We start from the raw sequence: 20,730 nt of genomic DNA, 5'->3' as shown, positions 1-20,730 counted from the left end.
AACATTCTCCTCTTTCCTTTACAGATTCTAGCATACATAATGGCATCTGAAATGTTTCTCTGGCTGCAGCAACTCATCTTGTGTTGCTTCAGCTCGGTACAGAATTTATCTTACAGGAATTACAAAATCAAATTAACACAGAGAATGCTTGTCACAGACCTGAAGGGAAGTTTCAAAATTTCTGATAGCTTTCTCTCTCCAAATGAAGCTGTAGGGTAGGGGGTCAAATAATGGAGCCAGTATCTTAGCCATGGGATTTTGCATTGTCTGCTTGGAATGAATCTGCCTCATCCCACCTTAATGGAAGAGAAGGCAGCCTTCTCAGACCTGGTGCCTTGGTTGGTGCCAATGTCATGCTGGCTGGGGATGGTGGGGGCTATAGTCCAACTCATTTGGAGGGTACCAGGTTGGGGAAGGCTGAGTTAAGGGATAAGTCTCCACCAGTTTTAATTGTGGTTAAGGCTCAGTAGCTTACTTAGGATGCAATGCTATGCACACTTTCAAGAGAGTAAGTTCCACTGAACTCAATTGGGCTTTGTAGACATGCATTAGATTGATCGGATAACCAGCTTCAAACCCTGGGTCATCAAGGAACTTGGTTACATTTAACTGTGGTTAAGAACTGTGGTTTACATAGTTAAAACGGGAGGGAGGAATTTGCTTTGGGGAGGGAGTGTGCTCTTCTGCAGCCCACTCCCAGTCTCTTAAACATGCTTAAAAGATCAGCCCTGATGGATCTGAACCAGCCCTATGTGTCCTCTGTGCCACATTGAGCAGTTAAATGTCTGCCTGTTCTACTTTTAGAAGCTACAAATGCAACAAACATAATAATGGGTAAGGTTTTTTCATTTATGTTCATGTTGACTAGGACAATGTCACCTTGTACCATTACGTGGACATTTAATTTCAAGACACAATAAATGACTTCCTCAGAGCTACAGCAGGAACCAACAGTAGGACAGACAATTATTACAGTTAAGTGGGGCACAGGTTCTGATTCAAATAATGCAGCAATTACTGTAGGTTATGTTCAATATCCTCTTCTTGTTGGAAGGAAATGACAGGAGCAGTTATAAAGTTAAACATCCTACAAGGTGCTCAAAGTTTATTTAAGCACCATAATAGAGACTCAGGTTAAATATATACTACAAGTTGAAAAAGGTAAGAGGTAAAGTAGAGGCATAGGGGAAGAAAGTATTATTTAAATGGAAGAAGCAATGGCAGATGAGCTCTTTGTCTGCTAGCGCAACAAAATGCATAATAAGGCAGGCAAACTATGAAATTTGACAAGTAACCTGTCAAAGATATACAGATAAGAATATAAATTATTTTATGAAACTGGGTGCCTGCCAAAGAGTTTCTGGGGCTAAATCATCTTAAGAAAGCTGTTCTTGCTCACCATCTAGGTCTGTAGAACACTACAATGAATAGGTATAACTGGTCTCTACCCCTAAGGGGCTTTCAGTCTTAAAACAGACACAGGAGACAATAGAAGAAGGGGAAATGGAGGCATGGGGAAGCAGGTGAAGAATATGTGTATTTTAATTACACATACTTTGGCTTAGTTACAATAAGGTATAGGGACTAGGGGAATGATCCAAAGCGTTCCTGGAAAGGTGAGTTTAGAGGAAAGAATTAAGAAAATAAGAGAGGTGGTTGCATAGAAGTTCCAGGCATGAGGGTCAATGAGTAGATTTGTTTTGTGAAGCAGATGACCTAAACTAAAAGGCATTCTGCAGGTAACTAGCATGATTGCAAAAAAGGTGTTCACGTTCTTTACAGGAAAATGTTCTGTGCTGTTTTTTTTGCAGAAGACATTAATAAGGAAATTATACGGGAAGTTTTATTACAAATGATAAATCTTGAGTAATTGAGCTATAAACACAAGAAATACTGTTGAGAACAGTTTGTCTGTTGTATTATTACGTTACTAATGTTGTAGGCAAAAGTGAACTTTATTTTTTCCATGTCTCTAATTTTTGAGGTTCTTTTAGATTGTCCTTTCTTTCAGTCACTCCTTTTATATCTGAACTGAGTGCTGCCCTGACTACTTTCTATGTTGTCTTTGGTTTTCGTCAGTCGGTAGTATTCTTTGAAAAATCCTGTGGTGGGGAACACAACTCTCTAGAACTGCACGCCTTTATGTCATATGGACTACCTGTTCCTATATGAGCCTCTCTGGCTTGTAAGATCATCTTCAGGGGCCATGTTCAGAGTACCCCCACCTTCAGAGGTGTGGTGGGTGGTGATAAGACAGGGCCTTTTTGGAAATTGTACTTTTAAGTCTTGAATTCTCTTCCCTTTGTCCAACATCAGGCTCTGTCTTTCTTTTTTTAGAAGGGCATTGACAATGCTGCACTTTTTAAATGAGGGTTGATGCTTGCTGCAGCTACTGAACTAAATACATTGGTTGTGTGTTATCTGTTTAATTTTGTTGCAATTTTCTATTGGTGGTTTTTATATTGCTTAGCCACCTTGGTGACCGTTGTGATTGAGAGGCAGAATATAAACACTTTAATACCACTTTTGTCTAAACATACTCATGGAAGCTACAGGACTACAAGTGCAACTTCCCTATCTGGAGGCACTTCTAAAACTTTGGGTGGGATCCAAAGAGCCTTCAGAGGTTAGGTGGATAGATACATGGGTAGATACAGGGCCTTATTGGCCATTACACCTTGGCTGTGGAATTCCTTTTCCTGTAAAGTTTTTTTAGCCCCCTCATTCCTGGCCTTCCAGTGCTTTTTTTTTCAAAAAAATTTTGGCTCAGAGGAATTTTAGGATGGGGTAGATCTAGAGCAGGAGTGAACAATTTGTGCCCATCCAGACGTTTTAGCCTACAGCTCCCATGATCCCTCACCACTGGCTATGCTGGCTAGGGCTGATGGGAGTCATAGCCCTCCAGATGTTTTGGCCTACAAGTTCCCTACCCCCTGCTCTAGGGGGTTGATTTGTCTGCATCTGCAGTGCTTCTGTTCTGCTGACATTATTTATCTCTCTCCTGTTTTGGTTATTCTTTTGTAATTGCTTTATTGTACTTTTAAGGTATATTTGTCGTGTTTTGGTTTTGTTAGCTGCTTTGGGTGTTTGTTTTAAACAGAAAAGTGGGATACAGGATTTAAAAAATAAATATTTTAGGTGTACTCATGCACTTGGGTATACCCAGTGGGATTTTTCTTCTTCTTTTGAGCAATAGATCTTCCCCTCCCTGACATTATCACCAAAGACTTTTCAGACTATCCTCAGTTTCAAAGGAGGTTTGACATGTAGCATGGATCACTGCTTTTTGAGATACACTAGTCCAAAGTTCTCTAGGACATGGTGGAGTAAATCACAAGTTGTTCTTTTGAAATACTACTTCATGAATGATGGCCATGCCATGCTACTCTAATGATTTGTTAAAAGAGGTAGGGCTTTTTTTAAGTACTAGTAACTTATTTAATCCAAGAGAAATTTCTAAACACAGTCTCCAGGAAAATAGTGTTGACAGAACTGACTTCACATCCTTGGGGTTCAGTGGATGGGTACATGCATGTAAAATAAGCAACCCAGTACCAAATCTTGGATGATGCCAGACAACTAATAACAGATGCTCTGCAGCCTGTACATCCAGTTGCAAATCTTTTCCCGCTCACTGTAATAGCCCTGTTCAGACATTACGGCAGTGTCCTGTGGCAAATCATGGGTTAATTAACCCACGAATTGCATGGACCCTCAAATGCGGCATTTGCAAGTTGTTAATGAAAACAGGAAGTGACTTGTGTGCAGCTTGGGCGCAGCACATATCCACACAATTCATGGGTTAATTAACCCACGATTTGCCGCCAGACACTAGCGTTATGTCTGAACAGGACCAGTGTCTAATATTTGCCAGATTTCTTGCAAGGCAGAGAACAAACATGAAGAGAAACATTTCATATTAGCAAAACTAGAGATTAATTTGGGATGGTGTACTAGGTAAAGAAAGGAAAAAGTCACTAGAAGCCAAATTGGGTGGTGTTACCGCAAAGTAAAGTTCCATCTTCAGATGGTTGATACTCCTCTGCCTCCGGTTGTAGAATGTGGATCCAGACTAAGTTAGTTGCATTTGGGCCCTGTTAAAATCAGTCACTTAATCATGACTAAATTTTCCCATTGATTTCACTGGGATCTTAATGTGACTAACTTTTTGTCTAAATCCACTGCATAAGCATTTTGAAAACATGGTTCTGAAAGTAATCAAAGCATATGGAAATACCCTGCCAAGTGAAATTCGTTGGACCCCAACACTTCACTGCTTCAGACTGTTGGTATGAACATAGCTATTCAAAAAGCCTTTTTGACGGAATGCTCTCTTAGTATATATATTTTTGTTTAATGTTATCTCCATTTTTATTGTTGTTGCCAGAAATTGATTGTTGTCGTTGGTTTATTATGCTAATATTGGGGTTTTAAAATTGTTTTTAGGAAGGGTGGATATGATACATGTTTTCAAATAATGTACGATTTTCTATTTGTTAGCTAGCTAGGGTTCCTTTTTTGGAAATGGCAAGATATATGTTTTTAGGTGTGTGTTTTTAAGAACTATGACTTTCTTAGAAATTGTATAGATAATAACGCAATGCTAAAATCAACTTACACTGCAAAAAATTGTTGTAATTATCTATGCTCTCTATGATATCTTGTTACTAGCATGCCAACAACTTACAAAACTCAAAGGTGAGAAAAATACAAGAGCCTATATATGTTTACACAGGAATAAGTGTCACTGAATTCAACTGAGCAAGATGAGGGAACCGAGGAAAAGGAGCAAGCATTGCACTGATAGTCCGAAGAGAAAGCAAAATAGCAGAAATTAAGAACATTTTGTTACACAGATCCCATTCTTAAAAAAAGAAGCAGCAGCAGATATATTTTTACATGATATCTCTGTCTCTGAAAATCGCCATTATTGGAAGCACAGATGAGGAGGAGAAGCCACCTCTCATTCATAAAGGACATTAGGAACCCTCAGTTTTTTACACCATAAGCCATTCAGCCAGCAGATCTGTACTATGGGTCAAACAAGCAAAACTCATTGCCCCCAAAATACATCATCCAGCAACAAATGAAACAATCCTGTTACTTAATCAAGTCTCTACATTTTGTGAGTTAGAAATATTCCGGCATGCACGTGTACCCACTGGTGTATGTGTATGATCATATAGTAATATTTCATTAATGTTTAATTCTTTAAAAAAAAGCACCAAGATTGTGGGAAGAACAGCACTAATCTTTAGAAATAGGGGAGGGAGCAGACTGTATGTGTATTTTTGTTTTATGCTCCTTCTCCTTTTGTTAGAAACAGACGTCTTTGATGCTTGGCTTCCGAAAGAGGCATTTTGCTTATTCTGAGGTTTATCCTTTGGTTTCCTTTGGATCTACATGCAGCTCAATTTACCTAGCATTTACTGAAGCCAGCACACCCTTCTATTTAAATGGTCGATAGCCTGTGCAAACGTACCTGGAAGTATGCCCTTTGGGACTTACTTCTGAGAAAACATGCACAGGACTGGGCAGTTAGATTATAAGCCTGTTATATTTGGGGGGAAAAGGGGAGGCTGTAAATGTGTCAATATTAAAAGATCCTGTACTGCCCCCCCCCCCTTTCTGGTTTCCCTGGAAAGAGTAAGCACCAAATTAGATGTGATGTTAAATGCAGGGAAAGGGTTAGCATCCCCCAGTGTCAGTCCTGATTGCACACACCCCTCCCCCATTACCGCATGAGTCTGCTCTGAGTAGGGATGTTGGCGAAATCAGCAACAAATTCAAATGAGTTCAGATTTCTATGAATTTGTCGTGTGTGTTCTGCAATGAACTGGCTTTTCCCAAGTTGTGTGGATTCCACTGACTTGCAGGCTGGATTTTTACTTTTGGGGGAGATTTGGGCAAATTTGCACTTGTGCTAGTACACATTAGTATAAGTGCGAATTAACACAAGTGTAACGAAATTCTCGTACATCCCTAATAAAAATAAAAATCCATCAATGAGCGGATGATGGAACAGAAGATGCCTCACAATCCATGAATGGATTTAACAAAATCCATACATCTCTAATTCTGAGCAGTGACTCATGTAGAGATGCAAAGGGCAGCCTCATCCAAGGGTAGGTATCTCTCCCTCATGAAAAGAGCCTTCAGTGTGGCTCTTTTCCCTTCCTGTGGAATTTCCTGCCTTTGGAGGGCAAGCAGACACCACCTTTGTGTTCCTTCCAGCGCCTCCTGAAGATGTTGTTATTTCGATAGGCCTTCCTTCCGTGACCAGCCACAGTTTATTAAATTCCACCTTATTGGGATTTGTCTTTAAAAAAAATGTTTTAACTCTTTTAACCTGGTGTTTTATTCTTTTACCTTGTTGTTCACCGCTCTGAAATCTTTTGATGTGGAACAGTATATAAATATTGTAAATAATAAATGTCTCTAACTGACATGATTGGATCATCCAAACGACAGCTGATGCACGTAGGCTGCTAAACTACGTGACTCCAGTGGAGGCTGATGGGAAGGCGGCAAAGCCAGAGCAGTGAGTCATGCAGAGATACAACAGGCACCCTCCTTTGTGCCTTTGGGCTCACAGGAGACTTATTTAATGAATTTGATGACACATGGTGTTGCAGTGAATTGCAGCAGAATCCTGCAGGATAGTATTCTATATTATGAACCATAGGCGAGAGCTTGTGCAAGTGTGTGATTCCTAGACCACTGATAATATATGACTCTACCTCTGTATCATGGAAATAGGTTTTTTTCAGAGAGTAAACCAGGCAAGAATATCAGACAACACTGGAAAACCATTACAGAGTCTTAGAAATTACTAAATTAGATGGTTTGCAAGCAGTATGTTTCAGGTCCCTGGGCCAAACTGTAGTGCACTTTTGTTCTCTCTAAAAGAGCTCCATTAAACTTGGAAGCTTGTACACTTGTAAGCCAAAGTTAGTTCATTACCAAACAGTTATCAGCTTTTGCACTGCTTGTTACTACCATTTCAAGAGGCACATACCATATGTGAAGATGGAGAGGGCTATAAAATCAACATTTGTGGCCCGTTTTCAAAACTATACATTAATTAAACATGAATTGATACGTCCCTGATTCAGTGTGATACAATTAGGAATGCTTACATTTTGAAAAGTCATTATAAAAAAAGCTCGTCAGTATAACAGTATGTGTAATTGGTGTTCTAAGGTTCATTAGTCAGTGGTCTCCAGAACGTAAGGAAAAAAAAATTCATGAAAGTAATTACACAGTTTAAGATGAGTAATTAAGCTATGCTCCTTCCGAAGATGTTTGGCTTTTAGCCAACACATCTGTGTGTGTGTGTGTGTGTGTGTGTGTATGATCTTTCAATTAACTGCACAGTTTGTAATAAGTGCATAGTTAAGTCTGTTTAGCTGACGGCAGCCTGACAGCTGAGGACAGTGAAATTCTCTGTATGGCCAGCAACAGTTCCCATTTCCCTGCATCATTTAGATAATGACCTTGCTTCTGTTAGTTTTTGTGTTACTATGGCTCCACTGCCTGGTTTATGTTTTGGGCCATGTGTGTTTCTGTAACTTCTCATGGTCAATTACTATTGACTGTTTTTTTCTGCCCTTACCTGCTGGCTAGATGGTTGACTGTGCTTTTTTATTACCTTTGCAGATTTTGTGAGCTGACATGAAGGACATTTTTGGCAAGGCACGGTAGAAATCTTTAAAAAATGAATGTGGCCTAAAGAACAATAACCAGCCTTTTTTTTTTTTAACTTCTCTGCCTAGAGATAATTTATACTCACCAAAAGCACTTAGGCCAGTGGCTGTTTGCAAGCATATTGTAAAGACTATGGGCTGGTTCACACGATTGCCTCAGACTACCATACAACCGTCGCATAAGCCTCCCTTGCTGGGTTTGCACAACACGATAAGTCATGGTGCCTGCCCCGCACAGCTTGAGTATTCAAAAGAGAGGCAGGCATGCACCACAACCCACCGTGACTTAAATAAGCCATGGTGGGCTGTGGTGATCATGCAAACCTGGTCAGTAGCTTATTTAAGCCACGGTGGCTTGTTTAAACTGTGGTGATCGTGTGAACTGAGTCAGTCTGAAATAGGATGCCATCCCTTTCAGAGTATAGGCCTTTGCTGGCTAAGCAACTCAGGAACCATAGATCAACTTTCCTCAATCTGCTCCCCTGCTGATGTTTTGGACTACAATTCCCATCATTACCAATACTGTCTGGGGATGATGGGAATTATAACCAAGCACATCTGGAGGGTGCCAGGTTGGAGAAGGCTGCTGTAGATGGTATTTATTGGCTTGAGCAGACAAGGCGGTAAGGCAATGTATCCATAGGGAAACCTTCATTCTACTAGCTTGTGATAGCAGAGTTGCCATAGCTGCAGTCCCAAGGCTAGTACTGAGAGCCTGTTTGGATTTGCATGCTGTAGCTGAACTGAGAGTCTACAGACTTCCTTGGCCCTTAACAACCTGCCCTTGTGCCTGCTGTTACCTATATTGTAGTCCTGAAGCTGTCTCAACAGGGGTGCTCCAGTTCAGAGCTCCAGCTAGCCTGAAAGAGAATCCTTGTAGGACTCATAGAGGGGAGGGAGGAAAGGAAAAAGGAAGCCCCTTTCCCACCCTGTGCCATGTGGTGCTGCAGGGCTCAGGAATCTGAGTGCTTTTTCGCTTGGAGAAGGAGTATTCTGCAGAGTTGGAAAGGGAAAAGGTGTCCTTCCCTTATAGTTCAGGGAAAGGGAGTTTTTGTTTTAACCTCATGACATGCATCTCCCCAAACATAATCCCTACCTCCAAGGTACAATAAGTTGCTAGGGACTCAAAGCAGACCCACCCACCGACACCTTTTTTTCAGTAAACACATGCAGCATTCTGTAGGTCCTGGAAGTTACTGAACATGGATCATTGTTGGGTTGTTTTGCAGGTTTAAACTTTCCCCCCTATTTTCTTTTAAATTTGCAAACTAATATATTTCAGCATACTCAGGGAACCCTATGAGTATGCAGAAACCGCTACCTTATTTTGGGCTGTCCTGTTTTTCTTCCTGTCTGATAGGCACAGGATCACCCAAGTTTGGTATTAAGGAAGGATGATATAGCTAAGTCTGTGAACAGAAATTGTATGCATTATTCTAGATGATCTAGCTGTTAAAAGTAGCCAAATTAGTTTCTTTATCTAAATGTTGATATTATCATTTATAATGGCTTCGTGATATCACGCCTGGATAAATTTTGTTTAGCTCTTGGTGGAGAACTAAAGTTATCTTTGCATCATATTGAGCTCATGCAATATGCATCTGCCCATTAACTCAGGTTTTAAAAAAATGAATTTCTTTTTGAGCACCAATATTTCCCTCCTCCGATCCCTGTGTTATAGGGACTTGCAATTTTTATAATGTACTTTAACCATTAAATATTGAGGAGGAGTTCCAGTTTAATAGTTGGTGACCTCAAGTTGTCAGGCTTCTGTCAACTCTCTGTGCTCAGCTGCTCAGAGTCAACTGGCTGCTTTTCACATTAAACTGTGTGCATTGTGGGGCCCTTTCATTTTCTGCTGTTAAATTATGGAGCAGTCTACCTCTCTTGAGGCTGCAAAAATTGCTCCCTAGGATTGTATTTTACTTAACATGCCATCCTTTGAGAGTCTAGTTTTGGTCTTCCTGGATTGTAATGCATTAATTGGTGAGAGGGAGAGAGACTACTATACAATCTCAGCAATTCAGTTGACCTGCAGGATATACACAACACTTGAATAACCAGTTATTTGGGTAATCAAATACTCTATTTGCATATGTTTTCATTGATATGGGCAACACAATGAATGTAGATGATCTAAACTTGGATATCCATCTATTCCAGTGCCTGAGACAGTAAGACTAGATCAGATGTTATTTGCTTTGAACTGAAATCCTTATTTAAACTAATTTTAAATTGTATATTACAATTAGTAAGTATACAATCACAACTTGTATACTTCGGGCAGTTTCAGATGCTGGATCCCTGAAAACCATGCTTTTGGAAACTGGGAGCTGGACAGGGGAGCTCTTCGCTCCCATGGAACTCTTACCCTGCCTCCTTCCCTTCCTGGTGTTAACAGTTGTTTCATGTTACGTGTATGCCATTGCAAACTATGGTGAAATCCAAACTAAGATTCATAGTAAACATGGTTTCAGTCTCTGGTTTGCACTGATGCACATATATGAAACATTGCTTAAAACTCAGAAGGGAGGAAGAAAATTGGGCAGGGGAAAGGAGCACACATCCCTGTAGGTGGCAAATACCTTAGAATTCATGATTTGCAAGCATTGCATATGCACCATCCCAATATGTTTACGGGGTACTATATTCAGTGTCATATTATTGGCATATAGACTCTGTTGCACTTCAGATACTTCACAGTTACTTACCTTGTGGCTTCTTTTAAGGATTATTCTGTACCTGGGTTAGCAAACTGTCACTACTGAAGAAGGAGTCTTACCTCGAATTGTCCTAATCAAGTGTGGGTGGTGGTCTGATGACTGGGCTGATAGTAGAGAAGGTAGTAACATATAGTATGAGTTCATATTAACAATATCTTGTAATGCTTTTTTACAAATATTTTAGCTGTTTCTAACTGAGCAAAAGGGGCCAGCTTTTCATCCAATAATGGAATAAATCTCCTTGATTTGTGTTGTCTTTAAAAGCAGCAATCTTTCTGAAACGTTATACGCCCACATCTAGATTTGTGTGTAGATATGAGAACCGGGTTTTATATTTGTAGTCTTGCCCTATGCAACTTATATACCTAAATCTGTGCAGAGCCTCTTTGACACTTAAAGATTCACCAGTTTGCAGGGATTCATTCCCTTCCGAGGCTCTGTGTCCAGTATCACTTTCATTTCTAAGGTGTTTTCCTTAAATCTCTAGTGAAATAGGATGCTGTAAAGTTGTATTAAAAAGTCTATCCAACGTGATAGATCTGAAGTTGGATAATTCATCCTTCTAAGAAGCGACACAGCTGAGGACTATTACGAAAGAAGTCAAATGATTGTTTGTTTCATTAAAAGAACACACATGCATGACCATCATTCCAAAGTGATAATATGTACCAGTCAGTGTGTGCTGGGGGCTTCACATGTACGTGTGCATGCACACACAGCACTACTAGCAGGACCTGTAGTTTGTCTGCTGCCACTAACAAGTTGGGAAAGCTTTTTCTACTCATAAGTAAGCAGGACTAAATCACTTAGCAGCTTCCTCCCTAGGCTTTGCCCTCTTTTTCTGGCAGGGAAAATCTCTTATCTTTGATGAGTATGTGGTTGGGGATAAGAGCTTTTTCTTTCTAAGTCCTGAGAAAGGCAACCATTTTCAGTGCTCTACAGGGAAAAGCTCTTATCTCTGATGAGCTACTGATCAGAGATAAGAGATTTTCCCTGCTGGAGAAACGAGGCAGAGCCTAGGAAGAAGCTGGTGGGTGGGTTAGCTGGGCTGTGGGGGGTGCCAGACCGGGAGCAGCCAAGTGGAGCAGGTTATGTACCGCTAATCTAAAGAAATATAATTTTGCAGTTAAGAGCATAAGAGGAGTCATGCTGGATCAGTCCTAGGGTCCATCTAGTCCAGCATTATGCTCACTCAGTAGCCAACCAACTGTTGACCGGGAACCCACAAGCAGGACATGAGTGCAACAGCATCTTCCCACCCATGTTCCCCAGCAACTGGTATGCGTAGGCTCACTGCCTCTGGAACTGAAGGTAGCACATAGCCATCAGGGCTAGTAGCCGTTAATAGCCTTTTCCTCCAGGAATTTGTCCAACCCCCTTTTAAAGCTATCCAAATTGGTGGCCATCACTACATGTTGTGGTAGTGAATTCCATAGTTTAACTATGTGTTGTGTGAAGAAGTACTTCCTTTTATCTGTCCTGAATCTCCCACCACAGGGGTGATCCAGTAAATATTGTTTCCTTGAACTTCCAAAAGGCTTTTGACAAAGTCCCTCATCAAAGACTCCTGAGCAAACTTAGCAGTCATGAATAAGAGGACAGGTCCTCTTATGGATCAGTAACTGGTTAAAGAACAGAAATCAGAGAGTAGGAATAAATGGTAAATTCTTCCAATAGAGTGAAGTCAGTCGTGGGGTCCCACATGGACCTGTATTGGGACCAGTGCTTTTCAACTTGTTCATAAATGATCTGGAGTGAGGAGTGAAGTGGCCAAATTTGCTGATGACACCAAATTATTTAGGGTGGTTAAAAAAAAAGGGATTGTGCAGAGCTCCAAAAGGATCTCTCCAAACTGGGAGAGTGGGCATCCAGAAGGCAAATGCAGTTCAGTGTAAGCAAGTGTAAAGTGATGCACGTTGGGGCAAAAAATCCCAACTTCAAGTATAGCCTGATGGGATCCAAACTAGCAGTGACCAACCAGGAAAGAGAACTTGGGGTCGTGATGGAGAGCTCAATGAAGATGTCAATCCAGTGTGCGGCCGCTGTAAAAAAGGCAAACTCCATGTTAGGCATAAGTAGAAAAGGAATTGGGAATAAAACTGCCAACATCAAACTGCCCCTATACAAATCTATAGTGCGGCCACACTTGGAATGCAGTTCTGGTCACCACACCTAAAAAAAGTTATTGTTGAGCTGGAAAAAGTGCAGAAAGGGCAACTAAAATGATCAAGGTGCTGGAGCATCTCCTCTGAGAGAAGGTTATAACAGCTAGGATTGTTTAGCTTGGAAAAAAGGAGGGTAAGGGGAGACATGATAGAGGTCTACAAAATTATGCAAGGTGTGGAGGATGTGGATAGGGAAACATTTTCTCTCTCAAAATACTAGAGCCTAGGGGTCAACCTATGAAGCTAAGTGGTGGGAGATTCAGGACAGATAAAAGGAAGTACTTCACACAGTGCATAGTTAAACTATGGAATGTGCTACCACAGGATATAGTATGGCCACCATTTTGGATGGCTTTAAAGGGGGGTTGGACAACTTCCTGGAAGAAAAGGCTATCAGTGGCTACTAGTCCTGATGGCTATGTGCTACCTCCAGTGCCAGAGGCAGTGAGCCTGTGTACACCAGTTGCTGGGGAACATGGGTGGGAGGATGCTGTTGCACTCATGGCCTGCTTGTGGGTTCCCAATCGATAGCTGGTTGGCCACTGTGTGAACAGAATCCTGGTCTAGATGGACCCTTGGTCTGATACAGCATGGCTCTTCTTATGTTCTTATGGGACTTGATTTAAAACAATAATTTAAACCTGCATTTTTAATGTGATCTAAATAGCTTTGATTTAAATCAGTCTACTCTGCATACATTATTTAAATAGTCATTACAGCAACCCTGTCAGATAAGTCAGTATTACCCCTATATTGTAGTTAAAAGGCTGAGAGTGGCTTGTGAAAGTCATCCAGAACTTCACAGCAAAAGTGAAATTTGAGCTACTAGGAACCAGGGCTTCCTAGTTCACAGCTATATCTCTTAGGCTGCAGTCTTATGCACACTAACCTGGGCATAAGTCCCTTTGAACACAGTGAGAATTATGTCTGAGTAAGCATGAATAGGTTTATGTTGTTGTTGTTCAGTCGTTCAGTCGTGTCCGACTCTTCGTGACCCCATGGACCATAGCACGCCAGGCCTTCCTGTCCTGCGCTCTCTCCCGGAGTGTGCTCAAGTTCATATTCATTGCATTGGTGATACTATCTAGCCATCTCATCCTCTGCCGTCCCCTTCTCCTTTTGCCTTCAGTCTTTCCCAGCATCAGGGTCTTTTCCAGAGAGTTTTCTCTTCGCATTAGGTGGCCAAAATATTTGAGCTTCAGTATCTGTCCTTCCAATGAGCACTCAGGGTTGATTTCCTTTAGGATTGACTGATTGGACATCCTTGCAGTCCAGGGGACTCCTAAGAGTCTTCTCCAGCACCACAGTTCGAAAGCATCAATTCTTCGGCGCTCAGCCTTCCTTATAGTCCAGCTCTCACAGCCATACATTACTACTGGGAAAACCATAGCTTTGATTAGACGGACCTTTGTCGGCAAGGTGATGTCTCTGCTTCTTACTATGCTGTCTAAGTGTGCCATAGCTTTCCTCCCAAGGAGCAAGCGTCTTTTAATTTCATGGCTACAGTCACCATCTGCGGTGATCTTGGAGCCCCAGAAAGTAAAATCTGTCACTGCTTCCATTTCTTCCCCTTCTATATGCCAGGAAGTGATGGGGCCAGATGCCATGATCTTCGTTTTTGTAATGTTGAGTTTCAAACCAGCTTTTTGCACTCTCCTCTTTCACCCTCAACAAGAGGCTCTTTAGATCCTCTTCGCTTTCTGCCATTAGGGTGGTATCGTCTGCATATCTGAGGTTGTTGATAATTCTCCCAGCAATCTTAATTCCGACCTGTGATTCATCCAGCCCAGCATTTCTCATGATGTACTCTGCATATAAGTTAAATAAGCAGGGTGACAATATGCAGCCTTGTCGTACTCCTTTCCCAATTTTGAACCAATTGGTTGTTCCATGTCCGGTTCTTACTGTTGCTTCTTGACCCTTGTACAGGTTTCTCAGGAGACAGGTAAGGTGGTCTGGTATTCCCATCACTTTCAGAATTTACCACAGTTTGTTGTGATCCACACAATCAAAGGCTTGAGCGTAGTCAATGAAGCAGAAATAGACGTTTTTCTGGAATTCTCTTGCTTTCTCCATGATCCAGCGAATGTTGGTGATTTGATCTCTAGTTCCTCTGCCTCTTCGAAACCCAGCTTGTACTTCCGGTAGTTATCGGTTCGCATACTGCTGAAGCCTAGCTTGTAGGATTTTGAGCATCACCTTGCTGGCATGTGAAATGAGCGCAATTGTGCGGTAGTTTGAACACTCTTTGGCGTTGCCGTTCTTTGGAATTGGAATGTAAACTGACCTTTTCCAGTCTTGCGGCCATTGTTGAGTGTTCCAAATTTGTTGGCATATTGAATGCAGCACTTTAACAGCATCATCCTTTAGGATTTTAAATAGCTCAACTGGAATACTGTCATCTCCACTAGCTTTGTTGTTAGTAATGCTTCCTAAGGCCCACTTGACTTCACTCTCGAGGATGTCCGGCTCAAGTTCAGTGACCGCACTCTCATGGCTATCAGGGACATTCAGATCTTTCCTGTATAGTTCTTCTGTGTATTCTTGCCACCTCTTCTTAATCTCATCTGCTTCTGTTAGGTCCCTGCCTTCTTTGTCCTTTATCATGCCCGTCTTTGCACAAAACGTTCCCTTGAGATCTCCAATTTTCTTGAAGAGATCTCTAGTCTTTCCCATTCTGTTGTTTTCCTCGATTTCTTTGCATTGTTCATTTAAGAAGGCCTTCTTGTCTCTCCTTGCTATTCTCTGGAACTCTGCATTCAGTTGGATAGATCTTCCCCTTTCTCCCTTGCTTTTCGCTTCCCTTCTTTCGTGAGCTACTTGTAAAGCCTCATCAGACAGCCACTTTGCTTTCTTGCACTTCTTTTTCTTTGGGATGGATTGAGTTGCTGCCTCCTGAACAATGTTACGGACCTCCGTCCATAGTTCCTCAGGCACTCTGTCTATCAGGTCTGATCCCTGAAATCTATTCCTCACCTCCACTGTATATTCAGAAGGGATATGATTTAGGTCATACCTGAATGGTTTAGTGGTTTTCCCTACGTTCTTCAATTTCAGCCGAAATTTTGCAACAAGAAGCTCATGATCTGAGCCACAGTCAGCTCCAGGCCTTGTTTTTACTGACTGTATAGAGCTTCTCCATCTTTGACTGCAAAGGACATAATCAATCTGATTTCGGTATTGACCATCTGGTGATGTCCATGTGTAGAGTCGTCTCTTGTGCTGTTGGAAAAGAGTGTTTGCTATGATCAGCATGTTCTCTTGGCAAAACTCTATTAGCTTTTGTCCTGCTTCATTTTGTACACCAAGGCCATGCCTGCCTGTTATCCCGGTGATTTCTTGACTTCCTACTTTAGCATTCCAATCCCCTATGATGAAGAGGACATCTTTTTTTGGTGTTAGTTCTAGAAGGTGTTGTAGGTCTTCATAGAACCCATCAACCTCAGCTTCTTCGGCCTCAGTGGTTGGGGCATAGACTTGAATTACTGTGATGCTGAATGGTTTGCCTTGGATTTGTACTGAGATCATTCTATCGTTTTTAAGATTGTACCCCAGTACTGCTTTTCCCACCTTTTTGTTGACTATGAGTGCTACTCCATTTCTTCTCAGGGATTCTTGCCTACAGTAGTAGATATGATGGTCACCTGAATTAAATTCGCCCATGCCTGTCCATTTTAGTTCGCTGCTTCCCAAGATGTCGATGTTCAATCTTGCCATCTCATGTTTGACCACCTCCAGCTTACCTTGATTCATTGATCTGACATTCCAGGTTCCTAAACAATATTGTTCTTTACAGCATCGGATTTTCTTTTCACCACCAGACACATCCACAGCTGAGTGTCCTTTCGGCTTTGGCCCAGCTGCTTCACGCTTTCTGGCGCTACTTGGAAATACCCTCTGCTCTTCCCCAGTAGTATATCGGACACCTTCCGACCTGAGGGGCTCATCTTCTGGCGTCATCTCTTTTAGCCTTGTGATACGTTCCATGGGGTTTTCTTGGCAAGGATACTGGAGTGGGTTGCCATTTCCTTCTCCAGTGGACTACATTTTGTCAGAACTCTCTGCCATGACCTGTCCGTCTTGGGTGGCCCTGCACGGCATAGCTTATGGCTTCACTGAGTTACGCAAGTCCCTTCGCCACAACAAGGCAGTGATCTTAAAGTGAATCTACACAGAGAAAAAGTGTAACAAGGTTATACAGAGCGTACCTTCAGAATTGCTGTCCAATTGTAACACAGAGCCTTTGTTTAGACATGTTTTGTGGTTTATTTGCACCAGCACGGAGTATCTAGAGGGCATGACAGGTCTGTTGCATCACATTTTTTTTCTTTTATATGCTGCCCAACAGCCGAGGCGCTCTTGGCAGTTCACAATAATTAAAACCATAAAATATAACACAATGAAAGATAAGACTTGGAGGGAGCAATCCTATTTGGATCGACAGTTGCCTCCAAGCCCAGGGGCAACCGCCTATCCAGTACAGGGTGGGAGGAGCGGTGAGGAGCAGATCTCCTCCCCACCACCCTGCTTTTGTTGCTAGACAGCCGATTTCAGCTGTCTAGCTGCAGGACCTCTGAGCACAGGAAGCGGCAGCCGGACAACACATAGGATGTGTCGTACCGGCATTTCCAACCTCCCAGCTCACCCCCTGGGAACGCCCTGTTTTCGCTGCTCCACGCTGCTCTTATGAGCGTGGAATGCAGGGCTGATCCACGCTGCCTACGAGGCAGCATGGGAGCGGGAGGTCAGTTCTCCAGGAACTGACCTATCCTATGGCTGTCTACCTGCTGACTAATGGCCATAGGATTGTGCCCTAAAAGTTTAAAAGTAGCATGTAAAACCAGAGTAAAACCCAATAGCAGTTACAACCCAGGTAAAGCCTGGGTGAAAAGGTGTGCTTTTAGGAGGTGCTTGAAACATACCACATTTTCTGCCTCCTGAACTGCACGGGGGAGGGTTTTCCAGAGGGTGGGTTCCACTACAGAGAAGACCCATTGTCGGGCTTCTTCACGGTGACATTCTTTTCATTTTGGAATGACTAGCAAGGCCATTTATTTATTTATTTCATTTCTATACCGCCCAATAGCCGAAGCCATTCCAGTGTTTCAGGGAGTTCGAGTACCTGAGAATAAGCAACTCCTGTAAAGTTTCACCAGACAGATACATGTATACTATAGACTCAAGATCTTATTTCTTTTTCCATATTATTGTTATTATTCTTGTGGTGGTGGTGATGATGATGTTGTCTTCTGGGCTCAATAGTATGCAGAATTATTGAAATATTTAATAATTGGAGATTGTCCAATAGCTGGAAATTGCCCAAAGGATTGCTTGTGAGCAGAAGGGGCAGTATAATAAAAAAGATGTTGTAAAAGGTTTGCCAAAGTAAAATCTAGGCTTAAACTTCTGAGTAAAGGAGGAGTAAGATTATTTGCTGATAAAAACGTAGCAGGAAGGAAAATGTGTAGATCAGGGGGAGGTTTCCACCCCTTTCTCTATTATTTCTGTGTAGCTTTTCCTGAAGAATATAATTAAGCCCTTAGAGCCCTGATGCTTTCATACCCACAGAACTTTCTTACTCTCTCAGAGCTTTCAGGGATAAGCTGTCATTATTGGTAGAGCAGATGTGAACTAGACACATTGTTTATTTGTCTGAAAATGGCTTGGAGAGAGATTTATATCATCATTTATCAAACTTGACAAAGTCAGTTTTAATGTGCCCAATTTTGATGACATTCCCCTTATTAGAGCTAATTTAGTCAATTAACATACAATAAGGTGCTGTTTTCTAATTACTGACTGAGAAGCTTATACCCTGTTCTCTTAATTTTTTAAGTATCTTTTTTCCGTATAAACTTGAAAATACTTTCCCCATTATTTGACATCCCAGTACTTAGGTCCGATGATATGTTACCCCGGGTCCCTGCAAACCGTGGAATGCAAATTGAAAAGCCAACCTCAGGAACCTCCCCTCTCCACAGCAGATTGTCTCTCCTTTTCGCTTGCCAGTAGCTTAGAACACACATATGCACAACTTAAGGTCTGTTTTAACCATGTTTGTAAACTGGTTGAAGCCATGGTTTCAAATTCTGGCTTATGTAGGGGGACATGGTAGGTGTTACTCTGCTTCCTTTGATGCTTTCAAGGAAGACCAGGGCAGACATACCTATAAGATGGATGCTTTACATCCTTTAAACCTGTGGAGGAACATTTCAGTTTCTCAGAGCACTCTGTAACTGACCTTAAAGTGGCCATTCTTGAGGAAAGGAACTTCAAAGGAAGACTAGAACAAGGAAGTGCTGAGTTACAGTTCATCAAAGAGGATCAATCCTATCTCCTGTGGTTTGAATCAGGATAAATGGTTGTTGATTTTAATCACAATACATGTGTTAATTAGCTTACCAATGCCAGGTGTTGTCATCACCAAAATCTGTTTTGTGAGTGGCCAGTGTTAATAACATAATTGCCTCTGTGCTGTATGCATTTCATTTTCCCTCTGACCATGCTGTTTACTGTCCCCCCACTCCCCAGCCATGTGAATGAGACTTGCAGCTCAAGATAATACTTCATACATCTTGATGAAGTGGTCTCTAGTCCACAAAAGTTTATGCATTAATATATTTGTTTTGTCTTTAAGGTGCCACAAGAGTTGTTATTGCTTATCCTTTAAAAACTATATAGAGTTATATGTGTGTTTGTGTCTGTTTAATAGATTTTCATAACCTCCTTTCTATTAAAACATTTCCAGGGCAGTTTACAGCTACCTAGGGTACCCAATATTTAGTGCAGGAGATCATACCAGGCAAACTTTATCCGCTATCTGGTAAAGGGGCTGTCTTCAATGAAAATTTCTAAGATGCTGTCACTGGAAAATTTCGCTTTGGAGAATTTGTTTTCATTTGTTTAGTCTTAAGTGGCAGGGTTAGCACAATACCAATTATTGACTCTTTAAATCAACAGATGACACCTGTTTCAATGTTTCCCTGTTTACTTATGTTCTCTGCCCCCCCCCCCTTTTGCACCTTGAATACAGACACCAGGCTTCCAAGAAGACAATGAAGTGATCCTTATCAGAACTGATAAGTCTGGTAGAGCATGGCCTGTTAATACTCCAGGAGATCTGCAGGAGCCCACAGGGAGAAGAAGGAAGAAGCAAACGGTATGTATAACAACAAGTCTTCTTTCACTTCTTATTAGAGTGTATTTCCAAAATGTATTTCCAAAATATGCATGTATGGTGGATAAAGAGCAAAATTGACCTTGAACTCCAAATACCATGTAAGAAAGTTATTACTCTATTTCTGGAATGCCATGAAATACACAGAAGGCTATCCTTCTCTGATGGCCACTGCAGAAGGGGAGACTCTATGCCAGCTGATCCAACAGCACGAATGAAGATAGTATCTGGGGTTCTTTTCTCATCTGGAAAAAAATAGACTTGTGCAGTCTATTTTGTAAAAATGTTAATCAGTGCTTTTGCTCCCAGGTATAAAATTATCAGCCTTTAAGGTACCTTTTCAATCATCTTTTGCAAAAGCCCATTGTGTTGATGGTGTCTAATGAGAAATCAGATAGCTTTCATGAATTCTCTGTTATATCACTTTGAGGTTATTTTGCTGAAATCAGGGCATTTTATAAAATTCCAGTGCTGATTTGGGGTAGCTGAATTTTATAAAGTTTTTAGATAGGATTCATTTCAAAATTGTTGGCAATCACACCAAATTAATAATTCATTTTCAGATCACTACTCACGTGGATAAGGAAAGGGTCCGGTATTTTCAGGATGATGATAATCTTAGCTTGAAGGATTTGGTCAGGAATGAAAAGATAAGAACAGCAGAGGATCAAAATAAGGTTTTCATGAGAATGGCATCAAAGGTAAGGCCTGATGTGTCTGAATTTATATTAAAATGGGAAGAACATTTCTAATATTAAAAACACACCTTACTTTCACATTTAAAAAAAAGCTGTTTGGCATAAAATGTTCCAAGGCATCTTCAAGTCTTTATGTGAGTACTGTAAGGTTGAGGAAACCTAGGTCACAACATGATTTGTTCAAATATAGGTTTTCATTTAACAAATATGTATGGACATGCATATGAATCACTTCTTCTGTCCTGTAGTGTTTGTGATTTA

General features: G+C 41.3%; 1 protein-coding gene across 3 annotated transcripts in view; it reads left to right on the top strand.

Moving 5' to 3' along the window:
- Positions 1-20,730, top strand: part of CWF19L2 (CWF19 like cell cycle control factor 2) — a 130,914-nt gene that overhangs the window by 44,847 nt on the left and 65,337 nt on the right. For all 3 annotated transcript variants that reach the window (XM_084842709.1, XM_084842707.1, XM_084842708.1), the window contains exons 11-12: positions 19,628-19,753; positions 20,335-20,472. In XM_084842709.1, coding sequence (XP_084698835.1) covers positions 19,628-19,753; positions 20,335-20,472 — 264 coding nt within the window. The remainder of the gene's footprint in view (positions 1-19,627; positions 19,754-20,334; positions 20,473-20,730) is intronic.

The sequence above is a fragment of the Heloderma suspectum genome, chromosome 3 (assembly GCF_057233095.1).
Source record: "Heloderma suspectum isolate Gila_16-S chromosome 3, 16-S_ref, whole genome shotgun sequence".
NCBI lineage: Eukaryota > Metazoa > Chordata > Lepidosauria > Squamata > Helodermatidae > Heloderma > Heloderma suspectum.
The sequence above is the reverse complement of the archived record's forward strand: the minus strand, read 5'-3'. Positions and strand labels throughout refer to the sequence as shown.